The sequence below is a fragment of the Canis lupus genome, chromosome 26, assembly GCF_048164855.1.
Source record: "Canis lupus baileyi chromosome 26, mCanLup2.hap1, whole genome shotgun sequence".
Taxonomy (NCBI): domain Eukaryota; kingdom Metazoa; phylum Chordata; class Mammalia; order Carnivora; family Canidae; genus Canis; species Canis lupus.
The window spans coordinates 33,258,063-33,280,863 of record NC_132863.1 but is presented as its reverse complement, the minus strand read 5'-3'; the positions used below and the strand labels follow the sequence as shown (position 1 = coordinate 33,280,863).

At 45.4% G+C, this 22,801-nt stretch overlaps 1 protein-coding gene and 2 long non-coding RNA genes across 4 annotated transcripts; 2 read left to right on the top strand and 1 right to left on the bottom strand.

Annotated features, from left to right (window-relative positions):
* Window positions 1-2,264: 2,264 nt before the first annotated feature.
* SRSF6 (serine and arginine rich splicing factor 6) lies at window positions 2,265-8,017 on the bottom strand. Of its 2 annotated transcripts, XM_072801067.1 has the most exons (7): window positions 7,753-8,017; window positions 7,380-7,528; window positions 6,381-6,648; window positions 5,911-6,035; window positions 5,563-5,771; window positions 5,264-5,347; window positions 2,265-5,168 (listed from the first exon to the last, which is right to left on the bottom strand). In XM_072801067.1, exons 1-3 carry the CDS (start codon window positions 7,857-7,859, stop codon window positions 6,497-6,499), a joined length of 408 nt encoding a protein of 135 aa, XP_072657168.1. In that variant the 5' UTR covers window positions 7,860-8,017; the 3' UTR covers window positions 2,265-5,168; window positions 5,264-5,347; window positions 5,563-5,771; window positions 5,911-6,035; window positions 6,381-6,496. The 2 variants fall into 2 exon arrangements, with proteins under 2 accessions (XP_072657168.1, XP_072657167.1); XM_072801066.1 differs by lacking the exon at window positions 6,381-6,648 and having other exon boundaries at window positions 7,753-8,012.
* Window positions 8,018-8,079: 62 nt separating this feature from the next.
* Window positions 8,080-14,214, top strand: LOC140618484 (uncharacterized). The gene is made up of 2 exons (XR_012018614.1): window positions 8,080-8,820; window positions 13,894-14,214. It is a non-coding gene; the product is annotated as an uncharacterized lncRNA (long non-coding RNA).
* Window positions 14,215-17,712: 3,498 nt separating this feature from the next.
* On the top strand, window positions 17,713-22,059 carry LOC140618482 (uncharacterized). The gene is made up of 2 exons (XR_012018613.1): window positions 17,713-18,736; window positions 21,838-22,059. It is a non-coding gene; the product is annotated as an uncharacterized lncRNA (long non-coding RNA).
* The last annotated feature ends 742 nt before the right edge of the window (window positions 22,060-22,801 follow it).

The window sequence follows — 22,801 nt, the reverse complement described above, 5'->3', positions numbered from 1 at the left end:
AGTGTTAAGAGCTGCAATACTATTACTTGCCTTTGTAAAATTCAAGTGAACTATGCTAAAACTACCTGGGGAGTATCTATTTTTCCAGATGTCCTCTCCAGAAGGATGCACAAGAAACTAGCCATTTTGGCTTCCTCCAAGGGGTCAAAGGTGGAATTTTGCCTGTTAAAACCCTTTTATATTTTATCTTCTGACTTTTAAAGGAACCATGATTCCTTTTTTTTCTTTTAAAGATTTTATTTATCCATTCATGAGATAGAGGCAGACACAGGCAGAGGGAAAAGCAGGCCCCATGTAGGGAGCCCGATGTGGAACTCGATCCTGGGACTCCAGGATCACGCCCCAGGCCGAAGGCACACACCAAACCGCTGGGCCACCCAGGGATCCCCATTCTTTCTCTTTAAGCCCAGAAAGTTAATCACTGGGGTACCTGGATAGCTCAGTTAAGCGGCTGACTCAGGATTCGTTTTTTAATTTATTTATTCATGAGAGACACAGAGAGAGGCAGAAACAGAGGCAGAGGGAGAAGCAGGCTCCGTGCAGGGAGCCTGACACGGAACTTGATCCCAGGTCCCCAGGATCATGCCCTGGGCCGAAGGTGGCACCAAACCACTAAGCCACCTGGGCCACCCTGACTCATGATTTTGGCTCAAGTCATGATCTCAGGTTCCTGGGATTGAGACTCAAATTGGGCTCTGCGCCCAGCAGGGAGTCTGCTTGGGGATTTTCTCTGCCCCTCACATATACGTGCATGCTCTAAAATAGATAATTCTTGGGGTCCCCGGATGGAGTGGTTTAGTGCCTGCCTTTGGCCCAGGGTGTGACCCTGGAGTCCCAGGATCGAGTCCCACATCAGGTTCCCTGCATGGAGCCTGTTTCTCCCTCTGCCTGGGTCTCTGCCTCTCTGTTGGTCTCTCATGAATGAATAAATAAAATCTTAAAAAATAAAATAGATAATTCTTAAAAAAAAAGCTGATCACTTATTAAGTACTTTAAAGGGAGCCCATCTGTGGGCTGTTGTAACATCATCAAACAAATCTAAACAAACTATTGAGGACCTAGAAGATCAAATGCACAATCCCATCAACTCATCCTTTTAGCAAATAGAAGCATATGTAGTGCCTAACATAGATCCATCTTATTCAAGACTTTGTATTGCCTTAAATTCAAACTTTAATGTGTAAATTGAGAATCACAAGGTACTAAACTATGTAAAAACTCTATATTCTCATTGTTTGATAGGAATATTCAATGTAGTATTTTTAATTTGTTACAAGCCCAGAGATTACTTTGATAGAACAATGTTGGTACTGAAAAAATGTACCTACTATATATATATCCACTCAGGGGTATACTACTCAGGAATTTAAAATAGCACATTTCTAGGTTTTAAGTAAAAAGTTGCAGAACACCACTCATGGTAAGAACAGCTTGTTGGAAGGAATAGGTTTTAGGACCAAAAGTCTGGGCAGAAACAGGTACTGTTAACAGCAGCCACCTTAACCAGTGAGCTCTAAGGAAAGATACTTTGTTCCCAAGAATATATTACTTTCCTAATTAAGTCAAAACCTAAGAACAAAACATTGAACTGCCATAGGACTGAAATTAGATAAAGTCGGATAAACATTTTCTGAAAGCAAGGTAAATACAAAATGTGAAGTTTCCTAAACGTGAACTGCCAAAGTTTAGAGTGCTCCAAGTCTAAATTAAGGAAATTAGGTGAAGGAAAAAGTGATTAAAGTTTCCTAGTTTTCCTGAGAAATAACTGTTATGGATAATGTTCAATTTGCTATAACAGGTAAATTTAATGTGAAAAAAAGCGGGACAAGACAAAAAAGATTTAGTATGCTTTATCCTTCACAGTAGCAGATAGTTCTTATTATGGCACTGTTCTAAGTACCTTCCACATATTAACCTTTATTTTTTGAAAACTACTGAAGTGTTCTCTACACCCAACCTGGGGCTCCAACCTACTACCTTGAGATCAAGAGTCACATGTTCCACTGAGCCAGCCAGGCACCCTACCATCACAACTCATGGCTCACTCTTACCGTTTAATGGGTAACATTCAAGCACAACAGTTAAGACTTGCCAAAGATAAACCATTCACTATGCTGATCCTCAACACAGGTCTTGAACTGAAAACAAGACCTTTTTCTCCTATGCAAGTCAGGAATGGCTTGTCAGTGGCAAGTTTAGTTCAAAAAACCATTTGCCAAATATCTGGCATTAAGTGGGAATACACAATAAATTCAAAACAAGCCTTTCCCTCAGTAAGCATTTTATTGAGGAAATAAAGCAAAAAATGGGTTAACAAAGTGGGGAAGATACCAAGATGAAGGTAATTAACAACACAGGACTGGAACATAAATCACAGGAACTGGTAGGACTCAAACTGGCCTTAAAGGCACTATGGCGTGTCAATCAACACTATCAGGTAAAGGAAGGGGAATCAAGATGCTGCTTGCTTCTTTTTGCTCTCAGTTTCATACTCTAGCCACAGATGTACACGTGGCATGTTGTAGACTCTCAGATTCTACTCCAAAGTTAGCAAGGAACTAAACATTTCAGTCAACTCTGTTCTCGTAGGCCGGTGTTCTAGTGTTTTAGCATATCTAATGATGTAGAGGTCCACAGGTAAGGACTAGGACTAGAATTTCAGTAAGTTGGTCTTTGCTATTATCAGAAAACTTATGGGTGCAGGCTTTTACCTACCAAATACCCACTTTGGGGGCAGCTAACAGAGTAGACAAAACCTGCCTATGATCATGTTATGTTACACTAACACAAGAAAACCCAGTTGAAGGATGATTACAAAGTCAAATTTCACACTGTGATATTCCCCCCTCTTCCTTTTTAAAAGGCTGTGGTTTTAAAAGCTTTTGTTTTTTCCCTGAAAACAAGAGAACTTTGGTCAAAGCCAATTCTCAAACCAAATTTTGAAAGGCAGCTGGAGATGCCCCTCTTCAGGTAAGAGTTGTTAATTTCTGTTCTTTCAAGTAAAGCAAAATAATGAACTAGGACTGCAGACACCAGTGTCTACTCTCAAATCCAAAAAACCCCATTTTTCAGATGAATATTTACATTTAGAAGAAAATAAGGTCATGGATGAAGCATCAACCTTTTGGGGCAATGTAGTCCTAACAGTAAGCTCTAAGATTTTATAATAGGAAGCCCAAAAATTTCTCAAAAACAAGTCTTTTCACTCATTATCAAGTACGCCAAACTACTCTGACACCTAAAATCTTTTACTCAATTTTTTTTCAAGCATCCTCATTTTATCAGGTATGCCTTCTGGAATACTTGAACCCACAAACCAACTCTAGATTACCATGCTTTCTAGTCACACCTGTGGCATGATGAACACCGTACCACCATGCCCTCCTATATAGTACAACCCAGCCCTTGATACCTCACAGTGACAGCTCCTAGAAAATAAAAAAGCTGAGTCAACCTACATCTTGGTTTCAAACCAAGGTTAATGAGTGCTTTTAAATGAAATTAAAGTACTTGAACAAAAGATAAAGTAATTCATTTCTTAAACTGCAATTTCCACTAATGAGGCCTATAGATATATGAACTAACTGGTTATCCAGTAATGCCTATGAATTTGCAGTGTAATTTGGCTTCCACAGCATATTATTACACTTCATAAGAAAGTACAGAAAGTTTAGGGTTTACCCATGTAAATTCTTTTCAAACCAACCATATGTTGGAAAAGTTACAAGAATGATCTAACCAATTATCACATAACCTCATCAACTACAAAGACTGATTGTTGGGTAGAATTTTAATCAGCAATTGATTTACCAAGCAACTTGTTAAGTGCCTGTTAAATGTAATGATCTGCCAGCTTAGAAAATGCAGTATTTGCTTTTCCACTTTGAACAAGAATATGCTAAATTTCCAATTGAAGAAAGGCTACTTCCATTTTTATATAACAAACATTAAAGACCATAGAACCATACTCTAACAAAAACACTTATCACACTAACCACTTCCAGAAAGTGGGATAACTAGGCTAAATGGGATCCCAAGTGGTAAGAACTACTTCAACAGTTCAATCGAATTTGTTTGAAAAGTTTCATTTAAAATCTACTAATTTAGGCAAAATCATGTAATTAACTACAAAATATTTTTTATTTTTAACTTAACTCAAAGGGGCAGATAGGACTTTGGCAAATTTGATTAACAGCACAAAATGTTATCCAAATTGAATAATTTATTGCTGGTCTGAGGCTTGCCTTCTTTTACATTTACGTAGAATTTACATTTTGTTTTCACAAAAAGCAAATTATCAATATTTAAAGGAATTTGATAGTGACCTATTCAATAAGGCAATCATCTTGGTAGCAAATTTTTATTGAAATCTTACATAACTCAAGCTTTATAAAAAGCCAACATAATTGAAAATCGGGATCTCCCTCTAAAGCCTTAGGTATTCAAAGCTTGAAACGGTTAATTTAAAAGTAAGCAAACAAAACAACAAAACCCCTGCAGCAGATCCTGCTGAAATACTTAAAAAAAATCTAAATGAGCTTAATCTTTACAAAAGTTATTTTAGCTCAAACGCTATAAAATCAAAGTTATCTTAATTCTACAAAGAAGGGAGAGGGTCTTCATGCCACCATTTCCTTAGAACCTCATTTTTTTTCCATCAAATTTGGCCACAAATCAAATTTCTGTGTGCCCCCATTTTCAGGAGATTCCTCTTGCAGAAGAGGCCAAGTACAAACATGGAAGAGTAACTGCCTAAGCAAGTAGGAAAGTGTTCCATAATAGTGTGCAAAGAATGTAGAGTTCTAGGTTAATCTCTGGAACTCGATCTGGACCGTGACCTGGACTTTGAACGAGATCTAGAACGGGATCTTGAAGCTCTTTTTGGTGGAGGGGACACAGAACGTGCTTTTGAGGGTGGAGCAGGAAGGGGAGAATTTGAACGAGACTGGCTTCTTGACCTAGACTTTGACTTTATATCACCTTTTCCATTTTCTTTGGGGGAACGAGATCGAGAGCGAGACCTGCTTCGAGATTTCTCATACTCCTTAGATCTGCTTCGAGAGCGCGAACGGGAGCCCCGATCAGACTTGGGCTTAGATTTGCTTTTTGATCTAGATTTCCTGCCTTTTGATCGAGAACGTGATCGACCTTTGCTCCGAGACCTGGATCTGGACAAGAAGAGCCGGATTTTTTTTTCAGTACCTTGGCAGAACATACAAGTGCAGTAACATTCAGAAAAATGACCTAACAATTTATTACTTACCGGGAGCGACTTTTTGAGATACTTCGAGATCTACTGCGGCTGCTCCTACGACTCCTACTTCGTGACCTTCTTCTAGACCGTGACCTATAACCAGAAACAATACAAAAATCTTAATCTCAATACATCTCACAGCTCAAACTTTTATGTTGTTTACCAAAAAAATACACAAAATATAATTGCTTACTATAAAAAGAGACTAAATATTGAACTAATTTCAACTAAGAAGTCAAATACTGCCATTTGATTTTTCTTTGCTCTTGGCAGATACTGTTTCCTTCCTCTCCCAATTCTTCAATTACCTTGATCTGCTTCCAGAGTAAGACCGCCTATGGCTCGTTCGTGGTTTATCCTCAATGAGCCTAATATTTCTGCCATTTATTTCTGTACCATCCAGTTTGTCCAAAGCACGCTTCATGTCCGAGTAGGAACGGAATTCAATCACGCCCTCGTTTGTGCGTTCTTTGTGAGCATCCGCATAGGTTACTTCACCTGCTTGTCTCATGAAATCCTAAAAGAGCAACAAGGAGGGTTAAACCTAGAAATGTAAAGATCTACATACTGTACTTGATTCTTAGAGATAAAGTAAAACAAAGGCCTAACTTTTAAACATCTGCCATATCATTTTTATCTCAAGTTACAGCACATACCTTTAAATCTTGCCAACTGCAACGACTAGAAAGATTTTCTACAATAAGCCTGAATTCTGTACGAACAGGTGGTCCATATTTGTCTCTGCCAGAGGTTCTCCGACTGCTGTATCCACCTCCACCACCTTTATCACATGAAGAGAATAATTAGATGCTTTGTAATGATAGGGATGCATGTTTTTTGAAAGTTAGTACAAACATATCAACTTTTATTTACTGGAGTAGGACTTTGCTATTATATTGCTAAACCTTCGATACAGTTGTGATTTGCCATAAATTAAATTAAGGGCAAGTCAAATAGACTAAATCCAACTAAACTTCTCCTACAATCTGTTAGAGAGTGACTGCTCCTTTATTCAATTTACCTCGCTAAGTTTTATTTTACAGAACATTGTAAAATATAAAACTTAACTGATTACATGCATTTCTACATTTTACAAAAATGTTTACTAGTTACACTAAGTACTTACATCACAGTGTGAGGTTTTTGGTGGTGGTTTGGCCACAAAACACGCAAGGTAACAGTCACCTAGTTCAGATTAACCAGTTTTGTCTAACCCTTGGAATCCTCACCATCACCCTGCGTCTAATGGCAAAAGGCTGCTGTCGTCATGGCTTCCGGTAAGGTCAGCCAAAGGGTCATAGGGCAAGGGTCACACAATGTATGGAAAAGCCAAGGCCAATCAGGAAAGGCAGTCATCTTAGCCTCAGTGGACACAGCCTCAGCCCCATTGGTCACTTTCAAATTGAAACATCAAGGACTTGTTAAAAAGTTTGAATTCAACATGCAACAATTTCAACATCAAACATTTCACATAACCAAACCCCTCCCGCCTCCTCCCAAGAACATGCCCCAACTATTTCAAATATAGCATGAAGCTTATTTAAGTATACTTTGTGGTACTATACCACATTGCTTCGAAATTTTCTTTGGCCCCCGCCAATTTTAATAACTCTAAGACCTAAACTTTAAATCCCTCCCCTGACCCTACCCAGCCCTCCACCCCGCCCCGCCCCACCCCACCCTCCACCCGGCCTGCCCTTACACTTCTACGCTAACGCATTCACATTTCTAGCTAAGGCACTGTCAGGTAAGCGAGGGGGATACAACAAATACAACCATGCCTCACTTCCTCCGTGGGCAGAGCCCACGACAGTGCTGACAGGGGCTCAAACCACCCCCCTCCCAACCTAGCAAAAACCAAAAACTAAAAGAATAAAATTAAAGAACCCTCCCCCCGCCAAACACCCCAACCCTGGCTAGGCAAAACCCACAACCCAATCCCCGCGCTCCGGCGTCCCGTGGCTGCCCCGGGCAGGCGTGAAGGCAGCGGGGCCCGGGGACACTGCAGTCAAAGGACCCGCGTCGCCACGCCTGCCCGGGTTGGGAGGCCCCACCCCGCCCACCCTGGCCTGCGCCCACCCCCCAGGGTCCCAAGGACGCGGAGCGCGCGGGGGGTGGGACTCACTGCGGCTTCCGTAGCTGTAGCCGTCGCGGTCACGGCGCGGGCCCCGGGCGTGCTCCACGATCACGCGCTCGCCGCAGAGCTCTTTGCCGTTCAGCTCGTAAACGGCGTCGTCGGCGTCGCGGGAGTCCTCGAACTCCACGAAGCCGTACCTGGGGGCGGTGCGAGGGCCGGGGCCCGGCGGGCGTCGTTAGGCCGGGGCCGCGCACGCGCGCGCTCCCACCCCCCCGCGCGCGCTCCCGCGGCCCCGCGCCGCCGCCATCTTGGCGGCCCTGCCACGCGGCGCCGCGGCCTTGGCCCTCTTCCGTCCGGCGGGCCCCGCTGCCGCCAGACCCAGGGCGCTGCGGGCGGAAGCGGGCGCCCAGGCCCGACTCACCCATTTTTGAGGTCTATTTCGAGGAGGCGGCCATAGCCACTGAAAAAGCGCTGGATGTCCTTCTCCCGGACGTTGTAGCTCAGGCGTCCTATGTAGACGCGCGGCATGTTCGTGGCGGGCAGGGGCCCCGGGGGCTGGCTACCGAACGGCGGGCCGCAAGGCGAAAGCCGCGGTGCGGGTGCGGCGACGGCGAGAGCCCGAACACGCGCCTCACACCGCAGCGGCGGCCGAGTCCAGCCACACAATGGTGCGCGCGCGCCAGGGCTACGCTATAAGGGCGGGCGGGCGGGGGGCGGGGCCGGCGCGTGACGTCAGCGCGCAGCACGTACCCTCCCGCGCTGGAGCCCTGGGCTTGGGGGTGACTTGCGATCCCACCGCCCGCGAGTTTCGGGGAAGCGCGGTTCTGCTCGCTCACACGGTTCTCAACACCCATCTTAGTAAACGCAGCGCCCCGCCGCGGAGCCACGGACTTGTCTCCTAATTTGCACTTTCTAAAAAAGTTCTTCCGGTGATCCTCCCGGGACAGGCGCCCGGGAGGCAGGCTATGGGGGGGGGTCTCGCTTTTCATTGGTTCCTGAGGTTGTCGTAATAGGCCTCCGTGGCCTCTGATTGGCTCCTGAGAGCGGGGCAGCTCCTCCCCCCCTCCCCCCGGTGGGTTCACGCTCCGCTGGGCTGGGAGCGCGCGCTCCGGTACCGTTGGTTGGCTGCTTTCACCGGATCGCCGGCTCCAGCTCCGCGGTCGCGGTGGCCCGGCCGGGATGGTGTTGCGAGCGCGCAGCCCCACTGGCCTCCATCCCTGGTGGCTTCACTCAGAGTCGTTATCAGCCTCGACCGCCCCGCGGCACAGCCCCCCCTGCCTCCGTGGGTCTCTCTGGGAGCGCTGGCCGCTGGGGTCACCTGTAGATTCCTGTGTACGTGGTCATTCCACGCTCGCCGTGCGTGCTCGCAGAGAGCCTCTGGCCCCAGAAGGTCGAGCAAGACCTGACAGCCCTCCAGCAGACGTGCGCTCTTTTTTCTCCCTGGGATGGAGAGTCCGGTGTGTCCCAGCGCCATCTCTTCCCCCAACAGGTTGGAAGGCACCTGTTCTATGTGGCAGAAATTTACATCTTTTTTTTTTTTTTTTTGGTGTATCACTAGAGTTGCTTATTTATTTGTTTTTATTAAAGATTATTTATTCAGAGAGAGAGAGAGAGACACGCAGAGGGAGAAGCAGGCTCCATGCAGGAAGCCCGACGTGGGACTGGATCCTGAGTCTCCAGGATCACACCCCGGGCTGAAGGCGGCGCTAAACCGCTGGGCCACCGGGGCTGCCCTATTTATTTTTAAAGATTTTTATTTATTCATGAGAGATACAGAGACACAGGCAGAGGGAGAAGCAGGCTCCATGCAGGGAGCCTGATGTGGGATTGGATCCCGGGATCCAGGATCACGCTCTGAGCCAAAGGCAGGCGCCAAACCGCTGAGCCACCCAGGGATTCCCTAGAGAACTACATGAAAACTCCGAAGGAGTAAGTTTAAGTGGAGAGAAGGCCCTCGTGTATTCTGAGACTTGACTACAGGAAAGGAGACTGGGAATGAGGGAGCAGAGAGGTGGGGAAGGAACGGAGACCACGGGGTCACAGAAGCCAAGAGAGGAGACAGTATCAGTGAGATAACACTGGCTGTTCAGGTATTTGCGAATATTCCAGCTCTTTTTGAGTGGTCCAACCTTAATATTCTTCAGCTGGTGGAAAGAGGGCGATTTTGCTCTCCAGGGGACTTTTGGCAAAGTCTTGAGACTAGCTGGTTGTCCGACCAGAGGAGAAGTGTTAATACTGGCATCTAGTGGTAAAGGTTATTAGGGTCTGTGCTTAAAGTTAGATAAATACAATGTAAGGTAGATCTTTAAAAATTCATGGGATATACTCAGGGAAAAGAGAATTAAATAGTGAGACTTTTTCACTCATCAAATTGTCAATGTTTTTTAAATTGTTAAAATTCATCATGGGCAAGAGGTGAATTAGGAAATGGCACTGATACCGTGCTGGTTGGACTGAACGTTACTTTTGGGAAGGTAATGGTGTAGTACTTATTAAAGGATGGGGAATGGGGTGTCGCCTCCACTCTTTGTAGTTCATGTGCCTGAAGAGAAAGATGCAGTGATGTCATCTCTGCTTCCTGTCACCTCTCTTCCCAGAGCCCAAAGGCCACTCTTTCTTCTTCTTCTTTTTTTGAAGTAACCTCTACGTCCAATGTGGAGCTCAAACTCAAGATCCTGAGATCGAGTCACACACTCCACTAACTGAGCCAGCCAGGCACCACCCCAGGCCCCATTGGCTACTCTTTTTTTTTTTTTTTTAAGATTTTATTTATTCATCACACACACACACACACACACACACACACACACACACACACAGAGGCAGAGACACAGGCAGAGGGAGAAGCAGGCTCCATGCAGGGAGCCCAATGTGGGACTCGATCCCGGGACCCCAGGATCACGCCCTGGGCTGAAGGCAGGCGCTAAACTGCTGAGCCACGCAGGGATCCCCCCCATTGGCTACTCTTAACAAAAAAACCCTAATGCACCAGCTACAGAAGAGGAGACAGTCTCAGGTATCCTCATTGAAGGGAGCGTTGGGCCATCTGTGCCTTCTGTGGAGTCTTGATGTCCTAATTCACCTCTGTTGATATTTTGGAAGAACAACTCAAAGGAGAAATGATCGATGTATGTATAGCATAGGAGCTCATTTCTTTAGATATGTACAATTGTGGCAGATAAAGATCACTCTACTGCTCATTCTAAAATTGTGAAGGTAACTGCAGAAATCTGTTAGCAGGAGAAAGAGAGAGAGTGACCTTAGTCTACTCCAGAAGGGAGTTTATAACTTTGAATCCACAATTATTCAGATTGTAAAGGACAGTTTAGGGCACATACTGTGGTTTTCAGTTCCAAGTACTATGTGATTTGAAGTGGGTGTAAACTGAATTCTGATAAGTTTTGCTGTACAATGTCTGAAAATTTTAACATTCCAGAAGCTGTCATCCCAAATGGATTTGGGTGAACATGGCAACTCAAGTGTGTTTACATGGAGTGGAGTGAATGTAGCAGGGATTGCTGCAGAGATACAATTCAGGAATGGAAATTTTCAGGGGCGTAGTTTGAAAGAGATGGGAAGCAGAGGATTGAAAGAGCCTCAGAAGTGATGAGATTAAAGATACTTTCCAACTGCAATATTGAATTGAGTGTTGCCAAAATAATCCAAGCTCCCTTTTTTAAAAAAGATTTTATTTATTTATTCATGATAGACATAGAGAGAGAGAGAGAGGCAGAGACACAGGCAGAGACACAGGCAGAGGGAGAAGCAGGCTCCATGCAGGGAGCCTGATGTGGGACTCCATCCCGGATCTCCAGGATCAGGCCCTGGGCTGAAGGCAGGCGCTAAACCCCTGAACCACCCAGGTATCCCGCATAGAAATCTTTTTGATAAGAGGATTAGTTTGTAAAATCTTAGGCCCTAGGATGATAACCTAGCAATGAAATACTCTGTAACCACTAAAAAAATATTAGATTTATTCATTTAGCAAATATTTATTGGTTGCCTATATGTGCCAGCCACTGCTCTTGGCATTGGGAATATAACAGGGCAGCTACGTGTCAGAGTTTGTAAACCACCACCTTAGGCCAAATCTGGCCTGCCACCCATCTGGTAAGTAAAATTCTGTTGGAACATAGCCATACGCACTCAGTCAGGTGTAGTCCATGTCTGCTCTGGACTGAACAGCAGCAGTATTGAGCAGCTGCAACAGAGATTGTCTGCCCACAGAGTCTCAAATATTTACTAGCTGGATCTTCACAGGAAAAGTTTGCCTACCCCAATCCTTGTTACGGACTTACAAAGATAGCTATGTTAAGTAAGGCTAGTGATAATATATGGATGATTGCATTTTAATAAACAACAATAACCACCTCAACCCCTCAAGCCCCAACACTTTATGAGTTTATATGTACATGTTGGGTTGGGTTTGTGGTTATCTTTGAACATCAGTGAGGGTAGGTCCTACATAATCATATTTCTGCTAACTTTCTCCCAGCATTCCTAACTCCTTCTACCTGCTTCTTACTGTGCCTTGAATGTGCCAAGCACACACCCACCACGGGGCCTTTGCATTGAATGGCTCCCTGTACCTGCAGCTCTCTTTTCCTGTGGTTTGTTTCTTCATATCTGGTTTCTGTTCAAACTCAACTTATCATTCCTCTGACCACTTATTTTACTCTTTTATATTTTATTTTTCCCCAGCTTTATTGGGATATTATTAACAAACAGCATAAGTAAGTTTAAGGGAGAATATGTGATGCTTCAACACATATGTTGCAAAATGATTTCTGCAATAAGGTTAGTTAAGACCTCCATCCTCTCGTGTAATTACCATTTTTGTGTGTGGGGTGATAACACTTAAGATCCACTCTCAACATTTTTCCAGTTGTTAATACAATGTTAATACAGTGTTATTAATTGTTAATTATAGTCACCATGCTGTACATTAGATACCCAGGGCTTATTCATCTTATAGCTGTGAGTTTGTACCTTTGACCCAAATCTCTTCATTTTCTCACCGTCACAGCGGCTGCACCAATTTGCCTTCCCATCAACAGTGCAGAGAGTGCCCTATTGTCTGTGTCCTCACCAAGGCTTGTTGTCTCTTGTCTATCTGATGCAGACATCCTCATAGGGCTCAGGTGCATCACCTTGTAGTCTGCATTTTAAAATAGCACTCCTGGAGATGCCTGAGTGGCTCAGTGCTTTAGCACCTGCCTTTGGCCCAGGGCGTGATCTTGGAGTCCCAGGATCGAGTCCCATGTCGGGTTCCCTGCATGGAGCCTGCTTCTCCCTCTGCCTATGTCTCTGCCTCTCTCTGTGTTTCTCATGAATAAATAAGTAAAATATTTAAAAATAAAAAATAATAAAATAGCACTCCTCCTCTACACTCTCATTTTTCTTTACAGAACTTTCATTACATACATTTATTTACCGTCCATGCCCACCCCCGCTAGAACGTGAGCTTCATTAGTTAGCAAAGGGATGATGTCTGCTTCCTCTCTGTTCCATCCCCAGCGCTGAGGAAAGTGCCAGCCATGCGGTGAGGGCTCAGTGAGAACAGCACTGCTCTGGCAATTGTTCTGAGCTCAAGGAGTGAAGTTCTCCATTCCGCAGATACCATTGCTGAAGGGCTCATCAGGGAGTGCTGATGGGATAGACTCCTCTTCCTTCTGGCTCAAGCCCACTCACCTCTGCTGCCCAGATGCTCAGACCATCCGTGGGGATGCTCATTCCAGATCCCCCATTTCTTTCACCCAAACTTATGCAGATCAAGGATTCTGGTGTGGCCAGAGAGCCACAGGAATTCTCATACATTGTCAGTGGGAAGGTCAGTTGGTGCAGTCACTTTGAAAACTGTATGGTGATGTCTACTAAAGCTAAGGCTGAAAGTGTGCTAGCTAGCATCTAGCCTTGTGACCTAGCAATTCAGTAAGAAAATGTGTACATATGCTCTTCATAAGGAATGTACTAGAAATTCATAGCAGCATTATATATAGCAGCCCTCAAACTGTAAATCACTAAAATGCACATCAACAAGAGAATGAACAAATCAATTGCAGTTTATTCACACCACACACTACTGCACAGCAACAAGATGGAACTACAACACACAGCAAAATCAGTGGATCTCATCACGTAACCGTCTAAGCAAGACCCAGAGGTATCCATGCCATCTGATTCCCTGTCTGTAAAACTGAAAAACAAGTGAAACTAGTCTATGGATTTAGAAGTCAGATGGGGGGTGGTGACTAGAAAGGGGGCCTCTGGAGTTCTGATAATACTTTGTTTCTTGTTACACAGGTGTGCCCTGTTTATGAGAATTCATTGAGCTATACACTTATGATTTGTGTACCTTACTATATGTTTGTTGTACTTCAATGGAAATTTTTGTAAAAAAAGGATGCTCACTCTCAAAAAAATTTGTGACTTACTTGACCTGGAGCCCTCTGGGTTGTGTTGAGGACTAAAGCTTTTGAGAATTTGATTCATAATCTTTGCCTATGAATGTCATTTTGTCTAAATCAGTTAACTATTTATTTTGGTTTTGTTTTCCAATTAGGTTTCTGCAAACGAAGCGCTCCTTGACTGGGAAGATGGGGCTCTGTTGCCATCTGGTGGCCACTGGCTTGACTACAGTGATGGACAAATTCCACTTGATGCCTCATCCAGGTCTCAATGAAGCTCAGAGAGAGGTCTTTGAAGGTCCCGGAATCTAAATCTTCTGATTGTCAAGACCTATTCACCCAGAGGTTTTCTGGCCCTTACTTGAATGTCTCCTGTGGTGGAGAGTTCACTGCCTAACCAGACACCCAAGTCCATTCTCAGACATCTCTCATTTTGAGTAAATTCTTTATAGAGAATAAAATATTGCTCCCTTGAATTGTCTAGTCACTGGTCCTGGTTGTGTCCCTGAGGCTGTTCAAATGACCACCACACCTAGGTCTTCCAGATGTTCAAGTCCTCTCTTCTGGCTGAATGCCTGCAGTCCTCCAAACATCTCTCCTGGGAACTGCTTTCAAGTCTGTTTGTCACCCTGGCTGTTGCTGACCAGCCTGTGGTCAGACTCATTTGTGGCTTTCTTCAGCTGGGCCTTCAGAGCTAACCTTGCCCCCCTGGTCTTGCCTGAACTTGCCTGCTATTCTCCACACCAGTTAAGAGCTGTTGGCATAGATGGGGTGGCTGGTGTGTAATTCCTCACTCAGCCCTACCTCTCTTGCTGCATGGAACCAAATTGGGATTCTGGAATAGCCCATTTGTGGCAAATAATGTTTGCCTTGAGAATGGAAACAGATGAGGTAGCAGAATGGAAACCCAGTGCTTATAGGCAGATAGGCTCAGTTCCTGGGGCAGCTGGGAGACAGAAGTGTTGAGGAGGAAAGTCCTAGTTGGCCACAGGTCAGGTGAAGAGCATGAGGCCATGGGGAAACTCTGAAGACAAATACTGCAGAAACCATGGCATACTTTAGGTATACTGTGGTCTCGATGCTTGTCAGAGTCCAGTGGGAGGCAATGCTGGGCTCTCCTCCCAGATCTCCCCCCCCTGAGCTGGTGCCTGTGGGTTTCTGTTCTTTTGCCTAACACTGGGCTGTGGCTTGCAGACATTTTCCCATCATTAGTTCTACATGCTGTTATTTGGACAAGTTTAGGCTGAAACATATTCCTGAATGCTTTGCACACTCATGCTTATCACTACAGCCTTTATTCTGCAGCAAAAGCTGCATCATCAAATGGTGGCCCTCTAATATCATAGGACAGAGGGTCAGGTGGAACTGCAATATGCCACAGAGCATCCAGGGGTGTGCCCAGGGTGTAGAACCCACATCCTAGCAGAGTAAGAGAAAATATGTCTTAAAACAAAACAAAACAAAACAAAAAAAAGGCATGGCCCAGGCACTGGGCTAGTCTCGGGGGCACAACCAGGAAGAAGACAGACCAATCAGCCCTTCTGAAAACTGTACACCCAAAGCAGTGGTCCTCAGACGTTAGTGAGCACCACTTAAATATGAAGGTATATGGGCTCCACCCCTCAGAGGATGCAGGGCAGGGCCTCAGAATGTGCATGTTCAGCATCTTCCAGTGTGACTGTGATGCAGATGGTCAGGTGACCATGCTTTGAGAAATACTGGCTTGGGCCCTTCTATTACTCAAATTGTGGTCTGGGAGTCCCTGCCCCTGTCAGCATCCCTGAGAGCTTGTGAGACACACAGAATCTCAGTCTCTACCCCACCTTGTGAATCAAAATGAATAAACAAGATTCTCAAGAGGATTTGTGCGCATGTTAAAGTTTGGGAAGCATTGCCAATGCAAGATGTGAGGGAGCCTTGCTTTTTACCTTCTGTGTTGTTTTGTTTTTTTTAAGATTTTATTTTATTTTTTAAGGTTTTATTTATTTATTTACTCATGGAAGACACACACAGAGAGAGAGGCCTGAGAGACACAGGCAGAGGGAGAAGCAGGCTCCCTGCAAAAAGCCCGATGAGGGACTCCATCTCGGGTCTCCAGTATCATACTCTGGGCCCAAGGCAGCGCTAAACTGCTGAGCCGCCCAGGCTGCCTTACCTTCTGTATTGTTTTGATAAGAGAAGGAATGCTTTTGAGATGCCTGGGTGGCTCAGTTGGTTAAGCGTCTGACTCTTGGTTTTGGCTCAAGTCATAACCTTGGGATTGTGAGATAGAACACCATGTCAGGCCCCAGGCTGAGCTCCTTCCTCCTCTCCCTCTGCCCCTCCCTCTACTCATGCACTCTCTTTCTCAAATAAACTAAAAAAAAAAAAGAAAGAAAAGAAAGAAAATGCATTCATGTATTACTCAGTAATTAAAAATAAATTAATGAAAACCTTTGCACAAACCAGAAAAATCTTGGACAGGAATATTCATAGCAGCTCTAGCCATGAGTTCCAAACTGGAAACAGCCCAAATATCTAACAGGTGAATGGGTAAACAAAAGGTGGCATATTTGCAAAATGGACTACTACTCAGAACTACAAAGGAACAATCTGTAGCCTCACTTTCTGCCACAGGCACAGGTTAATGGAGGTGGTATTAAGTCAATTCAGCAGGAGTTTATGTTGGAAGTGGCTCTAAGGTTTTGGTGGCCTATGTGAGCAAACCAAAACCCAACCCTTTAAATACATTAAGGTTAAGAAATCGAAACCCAAAGGATAACCAACCACAGTCAAGAAGGCGTTCCCAAATGAGGTAAACACTAGGGAAAAGCTGTCTCAGAAAGCCAATCAGGCTTTAGGCTACAGTCCACCAAATAATTTCCTTTTTTGTTTCCCCACCTTTTCCGTATGTCTTCCAGTCTAACCTGTGGGAGGAGCACCCCTAACCACTGTTGGCTTCATGCTGCCAGACTCAAATAGGGTTTTACTCAAACTCTTACAGTGTTTAATATGCCTTCATTCGTTTTTTTACTCTTTTTTTTGAAAAATGGAATATAATTAACATACAATGTTCTATTAGTTTCTGCATTTGTCCATCTTTTAACAAGGATTAAAAGCGTATCTCTGGAGCCAGATTGCGTGGGTTCTGTTTCCAGTTCCATCACCTGCTCGCTGTGTGACCTTAGACACATTTCTTAACCTGTGCCTGGGTTTCCTTGTTTGTAAAATAGAAAAAAATAATAGTTTCTGTCTCAAAGAGTGAGCATTTTATTTATTTGACAGAGAGAGACCACAAGCAGGGGAGCATCAGGTGGAGGTAGAGGGAGAAGCAGACTCCCCATCGAGTAGGAAGCCCAAGGGGGAGTGAGGGGGCTTGATCCCAGGATCCTGAGATCATGGCCTGAGCCGAAGACAGATGCTCAACCAGCTGAACCACCAGGCACCCCAAGAGTGAGCATTTTAAAAAGTTATATTATTGTAAAGCTTTTAGAATAGCACCTAGCACATAGTAGGAATAGAGGCTGCTGTTAGGCAACAGACTTGAGCAATGAAGTATAGAACAAGACAAAAGGGCCCACAGTGACCCCCAGTGCTGAATCCAGACAGGACCATCAGGACCCACCTCACAATATCATCAGTTACGGCCCTAACTGACCAACGGGCTACTTACAACCAGGCACAGTACCAGAAAAGGGAAATTCCATGCATTCCCACACCTCCTCACCCTCCTTTAAAGACAGCCCCCATCCACTCCTTCTTTGTTGGGGCCTCTCCTCTGCTGGCCTGTCCCCATACCTCCATTGCCGAGTGTTCAGTAAACTTCTATCTCCTTTGTTCTGCTATGGGTGGCTTTCACTGCCCATGCCCTACATTTGGGAGTCCCCATCTGATTGGGAGAGGCACCACAGTAGGCACTAATAAATGTTGGCTATTACTGTTTAATAAATGCAAATTTAATCCACACCATTTATTCCCCCAAGGTAGCCATGGAGATCATTTTTATCGACTTGTTACAAGCTAAGAACTCTGAGTTCTCTATCTTTTATGACACGTTGATTCTAGAAGTAACTTCTGACTCCATTCCAGCTGTCTTCACTGATGGAGGATTCTGGGGGAATGGCTATAGGGGAGAGGTGAGCAGGAGCTGGAGTAGAATGGGCTGTAAAGTTGGGGCTCAGCCTGGGTCTGGGACAGTTTCAATCTGTGGTTGAGAAGACAAGCTCAAATCCATTCCCACCAGGAACCTTTGTTGAGCCTCTGGCTCTTGCCAGTCTCTGGCGGGTTGGGGTTCTGACTGCCTAATCTCTATGAGCACCTCAGTCTCCACCTCTGAAAAATGGGGCTGATCCTAGCTCCCAGCGCTGAGGTAGAGATCAGTCATATGAGAAGCTGAGGTGAGAAGGCATGACGAACTCTTGGGGCTTACTTTGGTTTGGATTCCTCTGGAAGCAGATCCTAAGACAGGATGAAAGTGCAAGTAGTTTATCTGGGAGGTGGTCGCAGGAAATCTTCCTGTCCTCTGGGAGAAGACATGGCGGGGAAGGGAAGAAAGCCAGGAAAGGGTGCATGATTGGGCTGATGACAGTGGTGACATCTGCAGTTTTAAGTCCCCTGGGGACTCTGGGAGCCAGCAGAACACACCTCAGACCAAGGGGGGAGGAAGCTGCATTATCTATGTATCAGTGGGCCAGCTGTGTTGGTCCAGGCTACTTCCAGCTTCGTGTGGCCAAGGTCTCCCACAGTTAGAAATCAAGCCCTGGGCGGAGAAATGCAGGTATTCCCAGCAAAGGTGTTCAACTTTGGCTTGTGGAGGGGAGTGTTGAGATAACAGAGCAGCAACTCAGCTCAACCTGCCTCTCCTTGCAATTCTGCTTTCACACCATCTTCTCCTGATCAGAATTTATGGATACACGGCTTCTAGTCAACTGACCTGGGGCCACTTCTGTTGCACAGCCCACTCCAGCTGGCCCCCCAGTCGTCTTCCCTCAGGGTTGTCACTCTGCCCTTCCCACAAAGGTTCGATAATATAACCAACAGAAATAATTACCCTGCCTCAGATTGCAGATTAGCACATGAATGCCTGTTTATCACATGAAAGGCCTCTTGATCCAGCTGGAGGAAAACATCCAATAGGAGACCAGACGGACTGCAGCTCTGAGATCAGTCTGGTGGAGTCTCCTGGCCCAGTGACTCACTCCTGATGTGGGGTTGTGGGCTGTTTCCAGTGTCAGTGTCAGTGTTTCAAAACTTTGACCATTAACATTTTGGACATGATTTGGAGCAGGGAAGGGACATCTGCAAGGGGAGTGTGGAGGGCTTTGGGATTATCCAACTTTATACTTTTCCAGCAGTGTGACAAATCTCCTGTCCTTGAGCCTCATTCCTCATCTGTAAAATGGATGTAATCAATCGTAGGATGAGCCTCCTAGAGTTGAGTTGAGTTGAGTTGAGTAACTAAGTGTATCTTCAGTGCCTGGTGTGGTGTAGACCAGGGCAGGGCAACCTTTCTCTGTAAAGGGTCAGGCAGTCAATAGTCTGGCTTTGTGGGCATTTATTCAAATCTCCCCCTGTGGCTGTCTGTCAATACTATAAAAAAAGGTATTGACCCCTGGGGTAGGGAATGGGCAGAATAGGGGAAGATTTTATTTCTCCCTCTTAGAGGAAAAAAAATTTTTTTTAAAGATTTTATTTATTCATTCATGAGAGACACAGAGAGAGGCAGAGACATGGGCAGAGGGGGAACAGGCTCCCTGTGGGGAGCCCAATGCAGAACTCGATCCCAGGACCCTGGGATCACGACCCAAGCCAAAGGCAGATGCTCAACCACCAAGCCACCCAGGGGTCCAGAAAAAAATATTTCTTACTATTTTTCTGTCTTCCTCGGGGCTCCATAGGGCTTGTCGTGTAGTAGGTGCTCAAGAAATGTTTACTGAAGACAGACAACATATGACACAGGGAAGAAAAAGGCCTTTGGAATCAAAAACAGACCGGGGTCTAAATCAACATCTTCCTTACGTGACCTATTTGGAGGGAAAATTGTTCATGACATTTGTTAAGAACCCATAAGCAAACTTAATTCAGGGGGGGGCATGGGGGTAGGTGTGGAGGTGACTGGTGTGGGGTGTGTGGTAGGGGAGGGAGAATGAGGTCACCTCCCAACACAACAAAGACAAGTAATTTATAGCTGAAGAGCAGGGGGTGGTCAGTGGATGGGATATTACTAAGAGGAAACACCAGGCAGGACGCCTGGGTGACTCAACGGTTGAGCGCCTGCCTTCAGCCCAGGGTGTGATCCTGGAGTCCCGGGATCGGGTCCCACATTGGGCTCCCTGCATGGAGCCTCCTTCTCTCTCTACCTCTCTCTGCCTCTCTCTCTCTGTGTCTCTCATGAATAAATACATAAAATCTTAAAAAAAAAAAAAAAGGAAACACTAGGAGTAAGGGGGATTCTGGTTAAAGTGAGCTAACAGGACTCTTGCTGAAGGCAGGCCAGGGTGGCTAGCCAGACCTGAGGTGGGGGGTGGAGGATGGGGGATGTAGTTGGACATTGAGGAGGATCAGATATATTTTTTTAAATTTTCTTTTAATTTTTATTTATTTATGATAGAGAGAGAGAGAGAGGCAGAGACACAGGCAGAGGGAGAAGCAGGCTCCATGCACCGGGAGCCCGATGTGGGATTCGATCCCGGGTCTCCAGGCTCGCGCCCTGGGCCAAAGGCAGGCGCTAAACCGCTGTGCCACCCAGGGTTCCCTGAGGAGGATCAGATATTAACGGTGAGGGATCCTGTTCAACTTTAGCAGGATTCTTGCTAAGATTGTATGTATCAACAGAAACGAACACAGAATCCCCGAAGTCAGGGCCTAGTTGGAAAAAGGGTCCGGAGGAGCCTGATTGCAGTTTGGACAAGGAGAAACTCTGTCACTTAACCTAAGCCACTTCCTCTCTCTGAGCCTCTGAGCCTATAAAACTGGCAGAGACATAGTACTTGGTGCACGAGATCGTTGTGAGTATTGCTGGTGATGGCAGGGAAAAGTGCAGAGGCTGGACAAATATTCTCTAAAAAGAAAGCATGAATCGTGTCTCCACTTTTCATGATTTTCACCACGGCTTTCAACCCTTAGTCCCATCCCTCTGGATTGAGGGCTAGCTCTTGTCTTCTCCTGTCTAGGCAAACAGCTTTTCTTGGGCTCCAGGGGTGGGTGGAGGAAAGAGAAGACTGTCTGTAGAGAGGGTGAGAGGAAAGTCATGCTCCTTGTTCTGAATTCAGGGCCAGGCTGGCAGTAACTGCAGACAATCAGTTTTTGCCCTAAGGGCTCAGTGTCTGCTGTAAAGAATTAATGGCCAGGAAAGGTGTCCGCCAATTATTTTTCAACTCTAGGTGCAGAGATTACAGAAACACAGACAGCCCATTTTAGATGGAGGCCTTCTAGTGCTGGCTGATAATTACCCCTACTGACTTCCCTCCAGGGAGAGTGCTGGAGTCAGGGGTTTCTCCTTCAAGGGCACGCTGAGACTTCTGAGTATGTGCAGAACATTCTATATTTCCACAGAGAAAAGGGCAAGGGAAGGAAAGACACACATTTGTCTTGGTTTCGTTGCCCTAGATGCAGGCCCTGAGAAAAAGATTGGAGTACATGAGATTTACTTGAGAGTTGATCCTGGGAAACATCAGTAGGAAGGTAGGGAAGTGAAGTGGGGGTAGGGACAGAGCTTAGAGGTGTGTTGTCAAGCCAGTAACACTGTGGGTGATGGAGCTTAATCTCCCCTGGGGACTCTGGAAATGGTGATCTATCTATCTATCTATCTATCTATCTATCTATCTAATCTCAAAATTAACACATCTAAGAGCCAAGGGACCTGGGATATCTACATATGGGCTCCAGTGGATGGTTGGTTAAGGGCTGCCATAGGGGTGTTCATTACCCAGGCCTCCTGCCATATCTTACATGGCGGCCAGGACAGTTCTCGGGCAGGAATGCAGGTGTTGACAGCTGGGGTCCCTGGAATGGTAAGGCCTTGGATGATTCAAGCCAGGCACCAACGGGTCCATTACAACATGTACTGAAGACCCACTCTGGTCCAGGCACTTAACATCTGCCATCCCATTTAATTCCAGCATGCATCCAAGACTGCATCTTAATTGACCTCTTCTCAGACCTGCTCCTCAGGGCTGGAACTAGAGCAAGTGAAGCCCTTGTACCTGGTTCAACATTTAAGAGGGCACCAAACTCCACAGGTGTCAAATAATTTTAATAAAGTATTTTTTTAAAAACGAAGTGAATGCAAAAAAAAAAAAAATCCATGATGGACAAAGTACTTGAATTTTAAATTTTAAGCTGAGCCATATTGAAGCCCAAAGCAAAAGGAAAAATCAGTAATACTGATCGTGTTCATCATGGATTTTGTTTTGCATTAATTTTGATTAAAAATTACTGCATTAAAACATTTATCTTGATTACTGAGGGTTTTTGGCAACACCCTTGTGTGTGGTGGCTGAGGCAAGCACTTCATCTCACCGTAGCCCTGGCCCTACACGGGCCCCATCTTGGTAGATTGCACTTAGTCCACTCAGTGGCTCAAGCCAGGAATCTGGGGCTCCTTCTGGCACCATCCCCAGCTGCACCATTATGATCTTTCAGACCCACCTCCATGCATCTTTCAAATTTGCTCTCTTTTCTCCATCTTCATTGCCATGAATCCTGCACAAAAGAAGTCCCCATTTGTGGTCTCCCTTTGCAGACAAGAATGGTTTCTTGTATTTCTCTGCAAACTATGATATGTTTACTCAGGTCAGTGCTGTGGCAGATAAGATAGTGGCTATTTCTCTGGCCCTCTCCGTTCCTTTCCTTCCCGAGGTCCAGGTCCTCCCACATCCATGTAAGTTCTCCTTGAGCATGAAATGCCTTATTCCTGTAGAACTTGCAGAGGCTCTGCTTTTGTGATGGTGTTCTGACAGATACCCGAAGCCTCCTGCTATTTCTTTACTATCTTGGCTGGTCCAAGTGGGCATGGGGGAATCAAAAGGCACAGTGTCCTTTTAGAGCTTCAGTGAAGCAATGACCCCTCTGATCTTGTCTTTT